Source organism: Geospiza fortis, unplaced genomic scaffold, assembly GCF_000277835.1.
Source record: "Geospiza fortis unplaced genomic scaffold, GeoFor_1.0 scaffold23, whole genome shotgun sequence".
Lineage (NCBI taxonomy): Eukaryota > Metazoa > Chordata > Aves > Passeriformes > Thraupidae > Geospiza > Geospiza fortis.
The window spans coordinates 10756769-10777917 of NW_005054303.1; the positions used below are offsets into that span (position 1 = coordinate 10756769).

The 21149-nt window shown below is 39.2% G+C and overlaps 1 protein-coding gene across 1 annotated transcript in view; it reads right to left on the bottom strand.

Moving 5' to 3' along the window:
• Nucleotides 1–2278: 2278 nt before the first annotated feature.
• Nucleotides 2279–21149, bottom strand: part of HIF1A (hypoxia inducible factor 1 subunit alpha) — a 19970-nt gene continuing 1099 nt past the window's right edge. Inside the window, exons 2-14 of the mRNA XM_031066139.1 lie at nt 20941–21086; nt 20762–20846; nt 17408–17520; nt 16204–16406; nt 14451–14557; nt 14117–14264; nt 13004–13224; nt 12539–12819; nt 11895–12017; nt 11261–11673; nt 10347–10455; nt 7523–7649; nt 2279–7363 (exon numbers count right to left, since the gene is read on the bottom strand). Coding sequence (XP_030921999.1) covers nt 7212–7363; nt 7523–7649; nt 10347–10455; nt 11261–11673; nt 11895–12017; nt 12539–12819; nt 13004–13224; nt 14117–14264; nt 14451–14557; nt 16204–16406; nt 17408–17520; nt 20762–20846; nt 20941–21086 — 2228 coding nt within the window. The 3' untranslated portion in view covers nt 2279–7211. The remainder of the gene's footprint in view (nt 7364–7522; nt 7650–10346; nt 10456–11260; nt 11674–11894; nt 12018–12538; nt 12820–13003; nt 13225–14116; nt 14265–14450; nt 14558–16203; nt 16407–17407; nt 17521–20761; nt 20847–20940; nt 21087–21149) is intronic.

Sequence of the window (21149 nt, forward strand, 5' to 3'; positions counted from 1 at the left end):
GTGCGGGATCTCCCCGGCGCAGGGGAAGCCACGCTTCCCCTACAGCATGTAGGGAGAGTATGGGCTTGGGATAGAGCCTTGCGTGGTGTCTTTGGGATGTTTACATCTTCAGGACTTTTCCCAGCGACCGGGTAAAAAATTCACATTTTGCTTTCTCAAATAATCATGCACTGCGAAATGAGTGTTGAATTCTGCTGGGTATAGTACCATGATGTTCTCCAGTTCACCAATAGCATCAAGTAATTGATCCAAAGGTCGCTCCTTACAGCGAGGCGCATCAAGCTGTCAGCTCCTACAATGTCAGGAGCTCCCACAGTGCTCCAGGCATGCAAGCATCTTTCCATGTTTATTGTATTTCCCAAAAGGTTGCTGGAGTGCAACTTTTAGCAGCCTTTATTAGGAGGTGATTTGCCATCGGCTGAACAGCAGTTGCCTTTGAGCACCACTGGTTGCCAATGTCATTGACTATAGGAACAGAGATATTTGCAGAGCTATTGCATATGGACTGTACAGGGTTTTTAGCAGGAGAGCTGCACCTGCCAGGGTTTGGTTTGCATTTTTTTCCTTTTTCTGAAAAGACACTTTCATCTATCATTTGGATTCATGTTTAGAGATGTAGGGCAGTGACCCCATTCATCTAGTACGTGACCCTGACTTCAACAGATTGTACTGATTTTGGAACAGAATGCCAACACTGTTAGGAAAACAGATATAATGTTCTCCCCCCCTGCAATGGATTTAAGGATTCAGAGCACAAGTAAGTCAAAAGTGACACATCATGGAGAGAGTTCACCGTTACATACAGCTCAAACCAAGCCCTGTTTACTTACAGGAGTCATCCCTTACTTTAATAGGAGCAGAGGAGCCTGGCTCTGGAGTGATGCTGAATTTGTAAAGTTCAGAGTGTGTTTTCTGATTTTTGTTTTTTAAACATGCAGTGAGTAGGGTGATTTCTCAGGGATGATGTTTCAAGGAACACTATATGGAATTTTTTTTTTCCTAAGGCAGATGGGGCTGCATGATGCAAGATGTAGTGAGGATGAGGCTGTTGTGCCCATGTGAATGTGTCCTAAGTCTTCCCTTGCAGGAAGTTTGGGTACAATGTAAAGAATGAAAATGCAGAAGAATAAAACCAAGTAACAGGGTCTCTTCATACAATTTCTCTGGTGTGGTATATAAAATTAAATATAGTATCAATTTTTAGACTAATTAACACTCTACTCTTCTTCATCACCTGTGTTTTCAATGCTCCTTCAAATTATTCATTAGTAGATTTTAGTACAATTAATACCTTCAAACTAAAAAAAAAAAAAAAATTAGATGATGTAAGGAGGACTGGGCTGGTTACTATATCTTCTTCATATTCATGTGCTAAACAAAAGGATGAAATGCTATTTGCTCTATTAATTCCTAGTTTATAAGTTGCAATTTAAAAGCCATTTATCCTGCACTGATATAAATAATGGGTTTTCCAGATGCATATAGCACAAAACAAATATTTTTTTAAAATACCTTATATGATTGCATTAGAACACATTTTCAAGTTGGAAACATGACAATAAATCATGAATATATTTTATTAAATAGCTTATTCTACCTTTGGTATGTACAAACCTATTGCTAGTAACAGGATCGTATTCTGCTGGTGCATGCCTCCTGCTTTCAGACTTTCCAGCAAGCACAGATTTGGCAAAAGCTTTTTAATCTGTGCAGAAGGAAGTGGCATTGATTTAAGGGGACAGCAGGAGTCACAGGTTCTTGAGCTATTTGTGTGTACCGACAGCAACTGAAATCACCTGGAGACATGGCCATGGATTCAAATGAGTTTGTCTTTGTTTCAATGTGTTTTGTTACTAAAGGGATTCCTAGTGTGATTAATCAAAGAGGCTCCATAAATGTCCTCTTGCCTCTGGCTCTGTAGCTGTTACTTTCTCTTTGGCTTCCTCCAGGAAAAGCTACACCATCCCCATATCTGACTTGTTAAATTGTATGTTTGACCTCTTGTTCAAGCTCTGCTTAACTCAGGTGGGATAACCACATGTGAATAGGATTCAGCTTATATATAAATATTATCTATTTATATTATATTTAATATAAAATGTATGTTTTTGGGGACTGTGACCATGGCTGCTTGATGCCCTAGTTTCTGACAGCAGGCAGTAAAGTCTCAAACCTGCAGAGTTTGTTACTCTGCACAGTGGTTTAGTTCACTTTAAAGTCACCTCTACGTTTTACAATGGAGAAAAGGGACAGACAGAAAGATCACAGATGTCACAAATTAGAAACAAACCCTCTCTTTTATTGAATTTTATACTGGTACACAATCAAAAAGAAATACAGTCACAAGTACGTCAAAATGTTTCAAGAGAAATATCAATTGCAATACGTTGTACTTGGTTCCAAAAAAGAATTCCATTAAAATATACCACTTCTTCATGAGAGAATACTGCTATTATTCACAAAATCTACTGTACTGTATAAATCCAGCAGCAAACTCTTGAACTTTTTGGTAACTTGCTCAAGGTAAACAGGGAAGCAGAAGGAAAATGATAATTCAATTCTAGAATTTGGATCAAAAATCACAGTCCTCCAGAACGGAGCTTTTCAGGGAGTTAAGTCATAATGGTATTTTTAATGAAAGCTGGATACCCAACTTGTGTGGAATTCCTATGAAAATGGACTTCCTACAAAGTCCTGGTGGCCTGTGTTTATTTTCATGCTGGACAGTTACAGTTTGAGCAACGTGCCTTAGTGCAGTGACATTGGAGTGAGATGTGTGCTCAGGTCAGGAGCAGGGCAGCAGGGAGAAGGGGACAGATGGCTGACCTGGGGCCTGGCCAGCCTGGCTGACGGGCAGGATGCTCCCAGATCCCACCACACTGTCAGGAAAGGTTCACTCAGCAGTGAACAGGGGAGAACACTTGCCAACAGACACTGCCTTTAGCTGCCAGTGCTTAGCTGTTTAATTAAACAGCTCTTGAAGTAATGAAACATTACTATTAAATATGCAGTAGTTTAACCTGTAATCATCAGAATTACCTGACCCAACAGTTGTATTTCATTGGAAGCAGAGCTGATCATTTCATACTAACTAAGCTTTGAAGTCCTCAAAACCCTCATCAGTGTTATGTGCAAATGGTTCTTTTGGGCCCTAATCTGTGATTCTTTAATTCAGTAATTATTTTGGGAGAGTTTAATGTGTGTACACAGATACTATTAAGTTTTGTTTCTCAGGTAAATTGTTTCCATTTCACCCAAAGGTTTTCAAAGGTCACCAAAGTCCAAACCAGTCTCACTAGGTGGAAGGTATGTTAGCAAGAGGTACTTTGGACTTCAGGCTACCTTCATTTACTCATATCTTACACCCACGATAAGTTACTGCACACCCTATTTAAGTGATTTCTGGAGAGTTACAGCTGTAATTAATTCTAACTACTTTCAGGTAAAGGAAGGACTTACGCCATCATAAATACTAGTTTAAAAATTTCTTTACCTTTTAACAAATTATCACTGTTGATGATTAAAACATCAATAAAATCTGTATGTAAGAACAGTAATTGTACTGTGCCCTGAAGAAGGCCTGGCTTGACTACTGCTGTAATCAGGAAAACCTGGAAAGTAACCCTGTTCTCCTCAGTTTACCATTTTCACATAATTAGCATGTTCTATATACAGGAGAAAATACTGTATTTACCCACAGTTTCTTCTTTATAATAAAGAATAAATCACAGAATGATGTGGGTGGGAAGGAATCTTAAAATCCACCTAGTTCCAACCTCCTGCCATGGGCAGGGACACCTTTCACTATCCCAGGTTGCTTCAAGCCCCATCCAACCTGGCCTTGGACACTTCCAGGGCTGGGTTATCCACAGCTGCTCTGGGAAACCTGTGCCAGTGTCTCACCATCCTCACAGTCATTAATTTCCTCATCCTTTCTAATATGGTGTCTCAACATTTTAAAAAGGCAACAAGTTGGCAAAGAAAGCATGCAAGAAGAACACTAAGAAAACACTTAGAAAGCTATTTATTCTAGAAGCTTGGACTCCAAATTAGCTCTAGAATCAGACTGTGTGTTCCTGGAGTCTAAAGAGACCAAAACCAAAAACTTTACCGGGGGGTGGGGGGGAATGTTAGTAAAACAGAAATTAAAAAAAAAAAAACAACTGAAAGGTGAACTAGGTTTTGCAAACTGACATCTGCATTTAGCAAAGCTCTTACAAGGCCAGAGCAATTACTGCTCCTTTTCTGTGCCTTGTTCAGTGTCTTTAGGAGGCTTGGGGGGATTTTCTTAGGTTATTTTTCCCCTACAGTCAACCAATACAGCTACAGCAGTTCATCACAGTAATCACAATATTATTATCATTATGCATAGCAAATGTTGTTATTATGAACAGTAAAAAATGTTAGAATTGAGATTTTTAGATGAAATATGGCTCAGTTAAATCCACAGCTGCTGTAACTAAGATCAGAGATGATCAAGGACAGGGTGGATGGGGTTCTGAGCAACCTGATCTCTTGGAATGCCCATGACAGGGGTGTGGGAACAAGATGATCTTTAAAGTCCCTTCCAACCCAAGCCATTCTCTGACTCCAGTGGGCTCACGACCATAAATCATATGGGGCACTTCAGTCTTCCTTCTCTTCTTAACACAGATTTTATTTTGAAAACTTTCTGCCCTCTTAGCGCACTGAAGAGGACCTGACAGATCCAAAGAGGTCAGGCTCCTCCAAAACACAGCCAAGAGAGCAGCAGAACACCTCTGACCTGTCTCTTGGAAGTGCAAAGGGATAACCCACCCCAAGCCAGCTCAAAGTTTGGTGGGACAGTTCAAAAGTAGAACCCAGCTGCACTTTTCACCTGCCTGCAAGACTCTCACAGAAGCACCACATCAATCCATGCAGAGCTAAAGCAGGAGGGATGCCCTAAACAGCAGGGGCTTAACCCAACTTCACTATTTAAACCTCCTAACTGCTGACACAGGAAGAAATGCCATAGAAAGAATGCCAGCCCAGACACAGCAGGCAGGGAGGAGCTCTGCTGCTTTTAGCCATTAAAAATGCATTTAAAACGTTCACTAGTGAAAACATTCTCTGCATGAAGCTTCAGCTGCAGCTGACTGCCCCAACCTTCTCCTCTCTGTGCAGCTTCTACTCAAACTTTATCAAGTGTGCAACTATCTTCTGCTGCCAGTGCCTTATCATTTTTTGTTAATAGTGTCCTTTTAATTTCATAGAGTTGTGGCAGTTTGGAAAGTGCTCCTTTCAGTGAAACTAATTTTAGAGAACAGGTTACGTTTACATACTATGACATTGATTTCAAAACAGTGCAATGGCACCAAAAAGTTTACAACATAAAACCAAAGTAACTGCTGTGACACTCCACAGCTGATTACTTATATTGAGATAAGCTTTATAAAAGTAGTTTGGAGAATGCACAGAATATCTTGTCCATATTTACACAACACAGGGTTACCAGTAGCATTGTGTTTTATGACAGCAAAATGAGCAAAGTCACTGGGTCAAAATGTGGAACAAATTTCATCAAGTACCAGCTTAATTTTTTAATCATGGAATTTTGTGATAGAAATCCCTCTCAGACCAATCACTCCTGTGAATTTTACCTTTTCCTGCTTTCCTGTGTTACCTTGATAAAGCTTCCAGAGACAAGCCTTTAAGCTGTTCATAAAGATGAATTCTTTCTGCTCTAAAGTAAAACAAAGATGCTGCCTCCTTGCTGCCAGGTTTGCTCACTGCTGTGATTACAGGTTGAGAAGTGTAACGTCTTTGGCGAGTGGTACAACACTGTCTGGGAGACTTCAGGACTGAACAGGCTCAAAGAATTAATGAAGAGATGTTACAATCAAAATAAGGAAGCAGTAGTTTCCAATCAACTCTAAGTTAAAAAGGGAACACGAATGAACAATAACCACTAACAAAAATATAAATTATCTCATTTCTCTCAGATAACACACTCCCCCCCAAGGGGGCCTGGTCCACATATAGTTTATTGATGTAAGAAAACAATACAGTTAGTGTTAGATCCAACCACAAAGAGCAAAAAGAATGAGTGAATGAAGGTTTTGTACAGTACATATAGGAAAATAAGATGTTTGTGACAACTATATATTTCTAAATAAAAAGGCTTCTAAATATATTCAAGTTATTGAAATCTACATGAAAACATATGGATGTTAATAGCAACAAGGTGCATAAAACCAAAACATCAAAATATTGAGCAACTCAATGATGTACTAGATAAAAGTTTGCTAACAATGCAAGATGTTTTACAATCTGCTTGAAATATCACCTATACCACACAGGGTAAGCTGAACATTTAGATTTAAGATCATACACAATATTAGCATTAACTTCAACAACTACAGGCAGGGATTTTTTTTTAAGCTGGCAAAGTGACTACTTTAAGAACATCAAACTTTCTCTAAATTGAGAACGTATCCAAAGAAAATGCTGCTAGCCCTTTCCAGATAAAGCCTTTCCTTTGACTAACCACACCCACTGAAGTCAAAAGCATAAGACAGCATTTGAGAACAATTTATATTACAACGTGACTAAAATAATGACATAATCCAGGTTTAAACATGTTTTCATAGGCAAACAAAAGATTCTTCTTAAAAACTAGTTTTTATAAATGCAGAATATATTGCATGAGGAACTGCTGGTATTCTTTAAGAAAATATATTGTGCGATTGTGGCTACAATGCACCGCTGCAAAGCATTGTTGTTTCTTATAAAAACTATTAACATAAAAAACTTACTTGAACATAAAGAGTAAGAGAGCACAAGTCTTCCAACTACCTATGAAAAGCAGGATGGAAGTATTGCCAGTTTTTCCTGTGTTGACATTTTACTAATGATAAGTTTTGGTGACCAACTCCCCAGCCAAAAAATAAATATTTTTTTTTAATCAGGTGCATATTTCAAAGCTGCTATTGCAAGTGTGTTTTAAATGTAATGGACTTAAAAGTGTATGTACCAAAGAATTATAAAAATGCACTAGAGTTTGAGTTATTGTTACATAAAGAACATATTAAAAAGACTGTCAAAATAAGTAGAAAGGGGATCAAAACTGAACTAACTGAATTAGTGCAGTACTGTAGCCAGGCTTCTAAAATCAGATATAGAAAATATAAATAGACTGCTTTAGGTGATGATTCACCAGTGTCCAAAAAAGGAGCAAGTTTTGTGAAAGCTCAGTTAACTTGATCCAGAGCTCTGAGCAGTTCTTCCCCCTGTAGCAGGTTTCTGTTGCCCTGTATGGGAGCATTTACTTCGCAGTCGTAACTCGTGAGTTGGGGGAGTCCACTCTCATCCATCGACTGCCCTAGAAGTTTACTTGCTATGTCTAAAGAGGGAGGGGAAGGAGAAAAAGTGTACTTTATTCACCATGCTTAACCTCTCCTAGAGCTGTTTACAAGGAGCTATGATTGGATAGTTTTGGAGTCTCTGTTCTCTTTCACACAGCCCCCTCCACCCCCTCTGCCTAGGAAAGGAAGATACCAACCAGTTGATAGTAGAATGATTGTCTTTTGCTCCACTCCACTGTGACCATTTGTTTTGCATCCCTTTACACGTTTCCAAGCAAGTGATGCATTTCCTCCACGGTCACCTGTCTGCTGGAATAAAGACCCCTAGAAAGAAATAAAATTAATCTTCTTTAGTGAATATTGTAGCTTTATAACACTCCATGTCCCTCTTCCAAACTAGGAGTTCATGTCACTAAGTACTAATATGGCATTGTTACAATTTAAAGTGGATTTTGTTCAGAATTTGGGGAGAAATATATTTCCAAGTACACTAACTTGAAAATTATTTAACAGAAGACCGAATCAGGTTTCAAGACCTGACTTCCCTTAGGGAAAACAATTACAAAATCCTGGTTATCATCAGGTACCAGGCTCAAGATTAGCATGTACATGTACACAAACACACCCATTTAATTACCACTGCTCTAGGGTGAGTAAGCATCAGGTTTTCACTGCAGTCTCTAATGGCTTTCTGCACTGGAATTAATAGTGTAGGCAGCAGAGTCAGGAGCCTCAGCAGGTCGATTCTATCTACACATTTAGGATGTAAATTCTGCTTGCACTCCAGTTATTGCCACCAAGCCACCCAACCCAAGCCTTGTGAAAAATGCAGTCCTACACCAGTCTAGTGCAGATATGGCTCCTTAGCATATTGTTTTGACAGCAGAACAGAAGATATGGAGATTAGGAAGCTGTAAGGGCTTCATTTAATCGGGATAAGGAAGAAGAAGCTGCCACTGAAACAGATGGGATGGAAAGAAAAAGCAACATCTTAGTATCAAGTCTGTTGGCAAAAGTACTTGAATCTGCAAAGTTTGGTCTTGTTAGTGATACTGACTGCTGCAAGAAGAGGAGAAGGTATTTCACAACACTGCCATTATCCTCAAAATAGTGAGGAACATATGTTTTCAGGTTATAAAACACCTCTATAAGTCAAGAGAGCAGCTGCATACTGGAAGTTATAGTTAACTCAGAGCTGCAGTTCATAGTGAGAATAGTCACCTACATTGCTGCTGCTTAATTTTTACCAAGAATGCATTCCAGCCCTACATGTTAAGAAAGATATGGCTTGTAACTGTTCCAGTGTAATGACTAATATAATTATTCTATAACCTCACTATAACACAACATTTTATAATCTTACTATATCTTGTCCTTGTCTAATTCTCCTGTTTTCTAGGAAGTTAAAAGTAGTATTTTACTTTGGTCTTCACTTATTTTCACTCTTTGCAAAATACATCCCACTTCCCTGGAGCTAAAAAGTTGTGGCAAGTGTTTGTACAGCCCTAGAACAGCATGTATTCTAAGCCTGGATTTAACAACATTTTTCTTCTGCTGTGTGAAAGGCCTGTATATCCTCCCAGAAATCCATTGTGGAGACAGAAGCCAAACAACAAAAGCACTTCTTAAAATAACTCCACTAAGATCCAGCTTCATGGAAATTCAGCTTCTGACTCTGAGAAACCATCACAATATTTGTAACACTTTTCTCAGATACAAACAAAAGAAAAAGTTTAGCAAAAGATGAAGTCTGAACCTGTAAGCAATAAACTGGCACTAAGCACAGACACCTGAACACTATTCCAGCAGTTAACACTGAACTGCTTGTGTTCTTGCATTTAATAATATTCCATGCTGTTTTGAATATTTTATCAGCAACACTATGAGCTGTAGCACCTCTGCATGAGAAAAGAGCAGTGGAAAGCAATAACATTTCTTGCAGAGCTGTGAATTCTTACAGGGCTTCTGGAAGCAGCAGAATAACATGCACGGAAGTGCAAAGCATTTAGCAAATGAAAACAACCACATAGAAATGGCATAGAAAAACTGATTTGTCTTATGCCCAGACTGGAATGCTAGTACAGGAGTAAGAAGACTTCAGAGGAAAAATAATCCTGCACTGTAAGATACAGTAGATGACTACAACTAGGAGGTGGCCCAGTAGAGAAACAAAGAAGCTCAAAGGCTACATTGCAGTAGAGGAACTAAAACTAAGACTTCTTAAAACCTGACAAGTGAGAATTTGCAGTGAAGATGAGAGAGAGAGAACAGTGTGCAATGGCAAAGCTCAAGGTTTCAAAATACTGAGAATTGACAGTGAGAGACAAAGATTATGTCCAGCTTGTTATTTTCTGCAAGGTACCCTTGCAGAAAATAAACTGGACAACCCCCAATCACGGGACACAAATCTAGGACTATCTACAAAGTTTCTTTTGAATAGCTAGGACAGATGAGGATGAGCTACTCCCAAGTGCCCACACTAATACTAGAGAGAGCATGCATGAAAGGGAGTGGCAGTAATAGACATCAGCTAGGTTATTATAGGAGCTCTCTTCCCTCACAGTTCAGATGGTCTTATCTGATTAAGCAAAGGAATGTCAGACTCAATGGAAAAATAAAAGCATAGGAAGAAGCATAAGAACACTAATCTTCAGTGTTAACAAATATGAAAACTGAGTTTGAATTCAAAAGTTAAATAAATACAGCAATTACACATTTAAATGTGATGTCTTACATTTGTACATATTCTACTAAAGAAACACATATGTTCACAGAAGAGTATCTTCTACCCAATGAAGAAATGCATGAGGGTGTAGAGGGCACTTTTGAAAAGTTGACAGTAAAAGAGAACTAAAAGTGGAATATCTGCATATATATATATTAAAATTTCACTATCAATTATCTCTCATCCCAAGATTCCCCTGCTTACCAACAGCTTAACTCAGGAGTCTGCACTGACGCCTCATTTCAGAAATTGAAAGGTTAAAAGTGAATATTTTAAAATGGTAAAACAAAACTCACAATTCCAACTGCCTGAAAAAGTGAACCATCATGTTCCATTTTTCGTTTTCTCTGAGCATTATGCAAAGCTAGCATCTTTGGATTTAGTTCTTCATCCAGTGCAGTAGATCTAAGAAAAATTGATTCAGGCTGTTAAGACGTTTCTACTTTCCTCGAGCCATTCTTCTTTCGTGGACACTTATATACAACATCACAGAACTGAATTTATGAACTCCACTACTTTTCGTTCATAAATTGACTTATTTCAACAATCATTTTCTATGAGCATAGCAAATGTTAGCCTTTAATCTTGCTGTGAAGCTCAGAATGAGTTTTAACAAAAATTTTTAAATCTGCAGAAAAAAAAGCATAAAAGTTCAGCAGTTCACTATCAAGAGAAAAAAGGCAAGGAAGGGTGAGGGACAGTCTATTCTGAATATTTCTATGTACAGATAAATCTTTTACATAACACAAATCTCATGTTTGACTTAATATACTTTTCTATTGTGATAAATAATGTGCTATAGGCACCACAGACCATCACAAACCACATTTAGTTTGAAAAGCAATATCTGTTGCTTGTAGATATCTGTACATCTGATATCTGAAGTATCTGCAGCACAGACTGTAGTTGCCTGTTACCTCTAACACAGTGGACAAGGAAAGCACCAGAAACATTGTGTGGGTGTAACTACTTAAATTGCCTGCATTGTTATAAAGGCTGCACATCAGGTACAAGAGCAGAAGAGAATTTTTACATGAGGTGCTTAGGTAAAGGCTACCATGAAATTACCTTTAGGGGAGTTTACCATTAAAAAAGGACTCATTTGACATGTCCAAATTAAAATGTCTGTGAAGAGCACTGAGGATGAACACACAACAGCTGGCAGAATTCATATGTAATTCCTCAAACAGACGCACTTATTTTAAAATACCTTTCATTGAGAGTGACTGTTAGCAAGCCGGGTGCTCCTGGAGAAGGCTTTTCCACCTGCTCCACCGTTCCTTTCCCTGCCCTGATGGGAGAGGCAGTTCGACTCCTGTTCCCCCCGTAGGGCGAGGCGGGGGCGCTGCTCGGCTCGGGGCCCCCGCGCGGGGGCGAGGAAGGGACCACGATCGGCTTCACCTCGTCCCCGCGCTCCTGTGGCTTCAGCTTCACCTCCTCGGGGCTGCCCGCGGCCGCCTGGCCCTGCTGCTGCTGCTGCTGGAACAGGGGGATGCTGCCTGCACTCTGTGAGCTGGAGGAGCTGCTGCTCTCCAGCGGGGACAGCTGATCGAAGGAGCGCAGCTGGAAGTCATCGTCCATCGGGATGTAAGGAGCCAACATCTCTAAATCTAAATCGGTTTCCTGGAATGGACAAGAGGGGGAACTTAGCGCTGTGGAAGAAAGCTCAGCTGTGACTTCATCAAGGCTTTTCCTTTTACCAAACCCTTACAAGTTTTTGTTAATTTTATGTTTTAACCAAAATATTACATAAAAAGGGAAGAGGGTGCCTGAAAACATTCTAAAAAGGAAAAGAAGTACACTCAAAATTCTTTATAATTTTATTCTAAGTTACTGTACATTACCTGAGTAGAGAATGGATTTTTTGCTTCTGTATCCATGGCAAAGAGTTTCTCCACTAATTCCAGTTTGAATTCACTGGCCATATCATTATCCACATCAAAGCAGTAGTCGTTGGGACTACTGGGCTGTGAAAACATTTTGAACAAAGTTTTAGGTTTCTGTCACTGCATCACTTGGCATTGTTACCTACAGATTCTCTGCAAAATGTTCAAATGTAGAAACTAATTCCAAGTTGTAGCTGCACAAAATTAAAATAGGAAAGGAAAACTCTTACATTTACCTGTATACACTCAAATTTACCCCACCAGGGAAGCACTTGCTTAATTTAAACCTGGAATTCAGGTTTCTACAGTAATTCACTGCAAATACTTTCCTGTTTAGGGAAGTTGTATCTGAACCATCTGAATGAAAAAGACCAATCCCAAGCTCTCCTTATTTCTGTCAGATAGTATTGCAGACATTTGCAAGACTCACTTTAATGAAAAGACATGACAATTTATCAGTTTCCTAAGATCATGGTGTGAGCTTAAGTCATTAAGGTAGAAATCATTTCCAATTCCTGTCCTGGCTACATCCTTAACCAGATCTGCCCCACAAGCCCCAACAGCACATTTTAATAACAGCATATCCAAATGACAAAACTCACCTCAGGTGAACTTTGGCTAGTACTTGCATCAGAAGGGCTGGTTGGTTGTTCTTGCACCTGAGGCATGGTAAAAGAAAGTTCGAGTGGCTCTGTGTTTGGCTCCAGCTTTGATACAACTTCTCTATTGAGTGCAGGATCAGCATTGCTACGAAGTGGCTTTGTAGTTTCAGAGGCAGGTAGTGGGGACATTGCCATATTTATATTCTGCAATTTCTCACTGGATGAGGGGAGCATTACATCGTTATACAAAGGAACTTCATCACATTGTTGTTCATCAGACTCTATAAAAATTAAAAGAAACCATCAACCTAAGTAACAGTACTGTGTGTGTCTATGGACCTCATTAAATTGAAACAGCAGCTGAAATACCACTGGGCAAGTGGTACTGGGAGGTTATTTTATGAAATCTACTATAAAAAGTAACTTTGCTAATTAATATGCTCTCCAATTTAAACACACACCCACCATTACTGCTGAAATCTAGAGAGATAATTGTGTCTCCAGCAGCTGGGGCTAGCACAGTTAAAGCATCTGGTTCTTGTTTAAGTTTTTCAAATAGGCTGTTGGTATCATCCAGGTCATCTTTACTGAATATTTTGGTCATTTTCATGTCAGGAGACTCCACTGGTTTCAGCATACACTCAGTTTGTCCAAGGGAAAAAATTAAGTCCTTCTGAACAATTCCACTGTCAGACAGAGAAGAAGATGACTGTTAAAGAACAGCTAAAAGGAATAAGTTCTGGACTAATAGTTTTGTAGGTTGAGACCCACCCACTCTCCCCACCCAAAAACCCCAAACCAAAACAAACAAAAAACACCCCACCACACATATCCCACAAAATTACCAGGATAAGAGCTTTAAGATTTTTTTTGTTACTCATTCTTTCCTCAAAAGTAACAGACAAAGCAAGCACTAATTGTGGTGCAAACATAAAAAAGCAACAAACATAAACATGCTTTTCTGAAAGCATTGAAAAAGGAAAAGATTTTTAAAAAAAGGGAAAAAGTTAGATACTTCCTAAACTACTTTTCTTTGTTTTAAATGAATGTGTAATATCTTGATAGACTTATATTGGGACATTCACTGAAGTTTTGAAAAACTAATTTAGGACTATTAGACATTTGCAGAAGAATAGTCAACCAGTCTGCCCTCAGCTGAAGCTTTCAACTAAAAGAGGAGTTCTAAGGAAGAAAAAGATAGATGGGATTGAGGATGACACCACTACTGCTGCTCTGACTCCATGACAAAGTTATTGGTGGAATTAACTGCTCCAGATGTGGGACAAAGATTAGAGAGTTGTCTAGAATGCAAATGCTCAAATGCTTCCAATCATAGAGAAGAGGCTGGTTCTACACTCATTTGCCTGCAGAAATCATCTACTGACATCACTGGACCAAAAAAGCATTTTATTTTCAAATACAATTTTTAATCCTAGGACTGGCAGTATTCTATGAAAAATTTCACTGGTAGGGAACAGTAGCATCATAACACACTCAGCAGGGGACCAGTGCCATCAGAATTCGACTTGGTCTTCACTAAAAATGATGACAAAGAACACTGAAGTCCACTCAACTTACCTCAACACATAGTTCACACACACTATGCACTGTGGCTGAGAATTCTTAGTGTTGTATATAACAGTTGCTTGAGTTTCAACCCAGACATAGCCACCTTGTTTGGCCAGCATTCTGTACTGTCCTGTTGTCACCTGCCCTTTTGTGAACACTAAAAGCAGAAAGAACACCAGCTTCAATTACAGGCAGAAAATATCCAGAAGACCTGTTTGAGGTCAGTATTCATTGCAGATTCCTATCTGCAACTAAAAGAAAGCCCTTGTTCTTCTGCTGCTTTCCCCCAGGGCTGTCTCTCATCTCCTGTAGTTTGAGGGTTTTAAATTCAGTTGTCACTTACTGTCGTGGTGTGTTTTGGTCAGATGATCAGAATCCAGTGCGTGATAGTACTCATAGATTGAGCGACCCAGGAGCTCCTCTGGCTCATACCCCATCAACTCCGTAATTCTTTAAAACAAGGGAAAAAATTGCTATGTGAAAGCAGACACTGGCCAGCACAAATACCAGAGCATTTGGATGCTTGCACATCTAGAAAAACCTTAAGAATCACTTTCACAGATATCAGCAGCAAATTTGGTTTACTGGAACTTTTCATTTTGAAATAAATTGCTATTTTGATGCTTCTTTAAAAGAGAAATTTCCGTAGGCACAGGATTTTACTTCTCACTGAGTATTTATAAATCATGTAGTGGGGATAGGATTAAGCAAATCCCCACTTTTTAGACATTTTTGTCTTTTTGCTTCAAGGTAGACCAGCTACTTACAGACCAGCTTAGGCAAATGTGAGAATTTAACAAAATATTAAAGATACACTTCAACAGTTTTAATCCTGCAACTAAGAGAAATTAGGAATCAGATTTACTCTTCCCACTGGGCTAGCACTGCCTGCTTTTAAGGCAAGTGGGATTTCTTTAGTCTCTAGAGGGCAGTGCTAACCAGGGAAGTGCTTCTATTTTGCCCCATTCTAGATGCAGAAAATGACCAAATAAGTACCTTTTGTGTGTACCATCAGTCCTAGAAAGGTTGTTACTGCAGAGGTCAGAAATTACCATGCATCAACCTCTTCCTGCATCTAACTGCAACAACTAACTAGAAATTCATTTTGTTATAAAATAAAGGAAATGGGTAGTAACAAATGACACCAAATTAAAAACAAACAAACAAAAAAAAAGGAAACAAACCAACCCCAAACAAAAAAACTTGAGCTATTTCCTACATTTGCATTTACCAAATTTATCAAGCTAAGTTCTCAGAGGATAGGAAAATCAGTCTGATGTGTCTGACTACACCCCTGATTTGCACCAGAACACAAAATCTCATTTTTCAACAGCAGATGTATTGCATTAAAAATACAGCTGAACATCTGGGGTTTTTTTGACAGAAGAAAGCAGACACTGATCCCCTGAGGAAGGGAAACGGGGGGAAGCAGTAGCAATAAAATACATCTGACAAGTATTACACACGCACTCTTTTCAGTCATGAGAATGCCCCATCTTTGACAAATCTAAAATCCTGCTTTTTCAGTGTCTGGAACAATCTTCTCATTTCAATTTAAATCACTGCCACTACAGTAAACAGTAATTTGAAGAGGCAGTTAAGTGAAGGCAAAGGATTTATTAATAGAATCCTAGAATGGCTTGGGTTGGAAAGCACCTTCAAGACCATCCTGTTCCAAACCCCTGCCATGGGCAGGGACAACTTTCACTAGAGCAGGCTGCTCAGAGCTCCATCCAGCCTGGCCTGGAACACCTTCAGGGATGGGGTAGCCACAGCTCCTTGTCAAGAGTTTCTTCTTAATATCTAATCTAAACATGCCCTCTGTCAGTTTACAACCATGGTCCTGTCACTGTCTGCCTGTATAAAAAATCCCTTTCCCTTTTGTTATTCCAAAATGATATCCCTGCATCCTCCTTAGATCTAAAAATCTGGCTTTTAAAACATCCTGATCAGTTAGGAAAAGCCCAAGTACGCCATCAATGATTGCATTGTCAAGATAAATCAAATTATTGAGAAGACAAACATTAGCCAACATGTATCAGCCCTGCAAATCTTTCAATTGAATGATTTTTTACAGTATAAATCATATACATTACCTTTCATCACAATAGGAAAATTTCATATCAAGACTGTGGCGACTGAGGAAAGTTTTACTGTCCAGGGGGACCTCAATGTTTGAGGGGTGAGGAATAGGTTCACAGATCAACACCAGGCAGGTCATGGGAGGCTTTTTGTAGCCACAGTGAGTCTGGTTCCCACACGTGTCGTACACACGGATGTGGCCAGTGCAGTGCAGCACCTGCAGGGGAGTTGGGGTTTAGAAAGAAACAAGGTTTGGTCTGTCAGAAAACACAATCCTATTTCCACCAGCACACCCAGAGTCAAGTTCTTCCCCATCCCACCACTCAAGGGAGGGCTGGAGGAGAGCAGTGCTGGGATGCCCAACTCCTTCCTCAGCAACAGCAGCCATTGCTGCATTTCTGTCAACTCCTGTCTCTAGTCACTGTAATGACACCTCTGATGAGCAGCTGCCTCAGCAAAAGGCATCCACAATTTAAATCTGAAAGTTATGGTAATAGTAGAAACCCCCATTTTAGGTATTCTGCAGTGCTGATGACAGAGATCAAACACATTCTTCAACAGACAGGAACTTTTGCATTTTGTGGGGTTTTCTTTTAACCATTCGGAAGCAGAAATAGTTCACAGAGAGCAGCAAAGAAGTTGTTTGATCCAGAATAATCAAATTCAAATCATAAAAGAGAACTGTGAGCCATAATCCACTGGATACAGTAAAAGGTTACTTTGTCCAGAGGAGAAAATGCATTCACTGCAGAAAGTTATCAGGCTGGCCTCTTTTTGTTCCAACTGTTACAAAAGGGAGAGCCAGCAGCTTCAAAAGAATGGAATTGAAGTCCTTCAGAGAGACCTCAACTATCACATTTTCAGTGACAAATCAAAAGAAATCAAGGATCAGCATAAGTGATGTCAAGTACTTTTTTCCCAGAGAAGGCTTTATGCAAACATATTTGGTAATTATAATTGTTTGTAAGTAAATGACCTCTAATTTAAAATGGAAAATTCATTAAAAGAGTTTTGAAAAACTAATTTTAAAACATTGTTTCAGTTACCTCTGTGATGTAGTCAGCATTAAAATTCAGCATAATGAAGCAGAATTATTAAATTATAAAGTACTTAGTGAAATTCGAGCTTGTTACATGAAGCAAAAATGTTGAAATACAGTGTTATGACATCTGAAGAGGAAGCTGCCAAACTATGCAAATATTTCTTTGCATTAGTTACCTTCCATGTAGCAGACTTTATATTCACTGTTCTTCCCCTGCTAGTCAGTGTACACTTCATTCTGAGAAAAAAGCTGCGCTCCGTGTTCTGCTCTTTGCCCTTTTTCACAGGACCTAGCAGAAGCAAAAGCAAACTAACTTTTAAAACACTTGGATCATCTTCCAAAAGCATAAAAAACCTCCACAAACACATTATAGAACTCTAAGAGAAGACTCAAAAAATAAACTAAGAAGATTCATACACCTAATAGCACTTCTAATAATGGCATTTTTTAGAGCAAGTTTTACTATCAAGCAGATAAAAAAACTCCTTAAGTTTCATAGAGTTATGGAATGGTTGGTGTTGGAAGTGACCTTAAAGAGACCATCTCGTTCCAACCCTCCTGCCACGGGCAGAGACGCCTTCCACTATCCCAGGTTGCTCCAAGCCCCATCCAACCTGGCCTGGAACCCTGCCAGGGATGGAGCAGCCACAGCTGCTGTGGGCACCCTGTGCCAGGTCCTGAGCACCCTCAGTGGGAAGAATTCCTTCCCAAAAACCACCTAACCCTGCCCTCTGTCAGTGGGAAGCCATTCCCCTTGTCCTGTCACTCCAGGCCCTTGTCCAAAGTCCCTCTCCAGCTCTCTTGGAGCCCTTTTAGGTACAGGAAGGGACTCAAAGACCTCCCCAGAGCCATTTCTTTTCCAGGATGAACAATCCCAGCCCTCTCTCAGTCTGTCCTCACAGGAGAGGCTTTTGATGCAGCCCAGTTTCAATAATTTAAGATCAGGATTGTATTTGTAATCAACTCCACACTCACAGATTTCAGGAAAAAGGAGCAGGAAGAAAGAGAGACCAATTGGAAATTTAATATATATTAAAATTGTGACAGAGGAGAAGAAAAACATATGTAGAATAAGAAGCCTTGTTGAGGTGGTTTCCACTGAAATGCATCAGTAATTCACTATGAGGAGGTTCAAACCAAGCACCTTTTGGGCTCATTGCTCATCAGGACTGCAAGATTTTCAGTTCAAAACTAACAACTCAGCTATTTCTATGCATCCAAGTATTTCCATGGTGATTTACATTCTTGGAGTAAACAGGGACCAAGTTTTTAAACACATTATTAACATTCTTGGGAGGAAAAAAGTTGAGAAGCCCTAATACAAATCAATATTGGCAGCACTTATTTTTTGCTTGCTACCAGCAGGCTTTAAGTTAAGTTTCTGCCTGTACAGAGGAGAACTTGCAGAGTCAATTACTAGTTATGCTCTTGTGGGCAAAGAAAATGTAACTGATGCTATCAGGAGAGCTGCAAGCAGCTCACAATGTGTGCAAGGAGGAAATGCAGCAGCCAGGAGAAGGAGCAGTGGAAGAGCCAGTTTGCTGAGGCTTGCTGAAGAGCAAGGACCAAACCACGGCAGAGGGGGAAGTTTAGAACACATGAGCTCACTTCTGATACAAGTTTATACAATAATTTGCTCTCATCCTCCACAGACAATAGTAGCTATGAAATTCTTCATGGTGGCTTGCACTGCAGTCAAAATTAATTAGAAAAATGTTAAAGCCCCTATGTTAACTTGTTTATTGCTTCTAGCAGAGGCAAAGACTAAAGGCTCAAGCATATTTTATGCTACCTTATAATAACCTTGATAATGGAGAAAGTGAGGGAGAAACTAAAGCAGAATTCACAGAAGCAGCAAAAATTTATTTAATTCAGCACGTTTTAAAAGTTAAACCAATCTAGAAATTGATAGCTGAAGATCACACAACATTACTGTTACCAAGCCCTGGTGCATGAGGCTCTGCTTCGAGAAGCAGCTGTAAAAGATGGAGCAACTTTCAAGTCTGATTCAGCACCAGACATTATTTTTTAAAATGGCCAGCTTTGAAAGTTTAAAAAGCAGCTTCATAAAATGAGAATGCAGTTCTGTTTCTGCCAATTGCATTTATATTCACTTGCACTTGTACAGTCCCAAAGGGGAATATTTAATACTCAATTCAAAACCAAAATAATTCCACTGATGTAAGAGCTGCAGTAGAAGGCAACCTGGGAATACCAATAAATATAAAAATGTACTATTACTACTGTAATTTAGACTTCTGTCTGCCAACGTCATTTGCAAAACAGCTTTTGTAATAATGGTTTCCAGACATCTGATTCCAGGCTGGCCAATTTAGACATGCTTGAGATGGTTTGCATGAAACTCAGTGATAGGACATTTTTAAGAATAAGCTTTTGCAACAAAAGCAGGTTTTTTACACTGCTTTGAGAAAATTGCTCCCCCACCCCCAAGATGTATTCCTGTATTCCAAAGGGGGAAGCAGGGGAGATGTCTAATCTAGTCTTAGAAACATCAATTCCAAGGGCAGACAAATTTTCAAAATGCTTACAAAATCAAAGTCAGGCCCTTAATGCTATGGCATCTTATCAGGTTCTTTCCACTGAATTAAATAGGATGACAACATAAGACTTACACAAAATTTACAGTGCCACAAGAAAGCAGAAGTCAGATTTATTAATTTATCACTATCTGAATTCAGAGTCCATATAAACCTCATTTGAGGAAAGAGAAAGTAGAGGTCAGATTTTAAGCTTCTAACTACTGAGTAAAGCAGATTTGTTTGGAGACATGCAGGCTGCCAAGTCTTTATAGCCTTTATCAAATCTTTAGAAGACATAAAAGCTGTAATTCATGGGCAATTGTTAAATTTCAAAGCACACAGGACATGTAAACACGGTGTTCTGCTCCCTCAGATGGAGAAAAGAAGAGCCAGAAATCTGTGAAAAAATACCAATTTCATGCACCAATTAAAAGGTGCAGAGAAACATCAAGCCCAAAGCCCTTTTTTGGGCTGTTTAAGTATTCCCAGATCAGTGTCCTGGTGTCCTAAAATTTAAATACATTATCTTTTCTTTTGTCTTGGGTATACCACCACAGGTTGCCGGAAGAAAGCATTTGTTCTCAGCTGTCCTGTAAAGGCAAGGCCAGACCAAGATAAATGCACCAACTGAGCTTCTCCATGTCCCTCTACAGCAATTACTTAAAATCATTCTCATTCAATTTACCACTAATTTTATTACTGTAGGCACTTATTCTTTCAACCCTCAAAAACTCCAATTTAGTAATTAATTTTGTTAGATTAAAGAATCCTAATGAAATCTCATTTCTTCTATAATTAGGATATAGCCAAAACATTGTGGTGATTCCTGTTGTTAGAGTCTCTCAACAAGGTTTCATTTGAGATTCAAGAAATAAAAACATATTAGCTTTTGAACTCAACACCATTTTCTGGCAGATATCCAACTGTATTAATGCCAACAGAAACTATCCATAAGTAAATTAAATTGATTTTTTTTTTCTTTCTTCTCACCATTTCTGTGTGTAAGCATTTCTCTCAGCTCCTCGTGGTCACATGGATGAGTGAAATCAAATACACTGTGCCCCGTCAACTCAAACTGCAAAAGTGAAGAGGTACATGAGTGTTTAACTTCACACACACAAAAATGGAACAGCTTTTTGAAACAGTCTTAGGAAATGTCAGTATTTCACCTGAGTGAGTCCCATACACTTGTTCACGTTTTCAGACATGTAAATCATGTCCCCATCTTCAGACAGAACCATGACAAAGCCATCGAGAGCTTTCAAGTAGAAACAGTTCAGTTCCTTCTCCATTTTGGCTTCTGTCTCCAGCTCACCTGCAAGCAGCCACACATTTTTGTTTAAGCAAAGAACAGCCATTCTTCACTTACCAGCAGGAA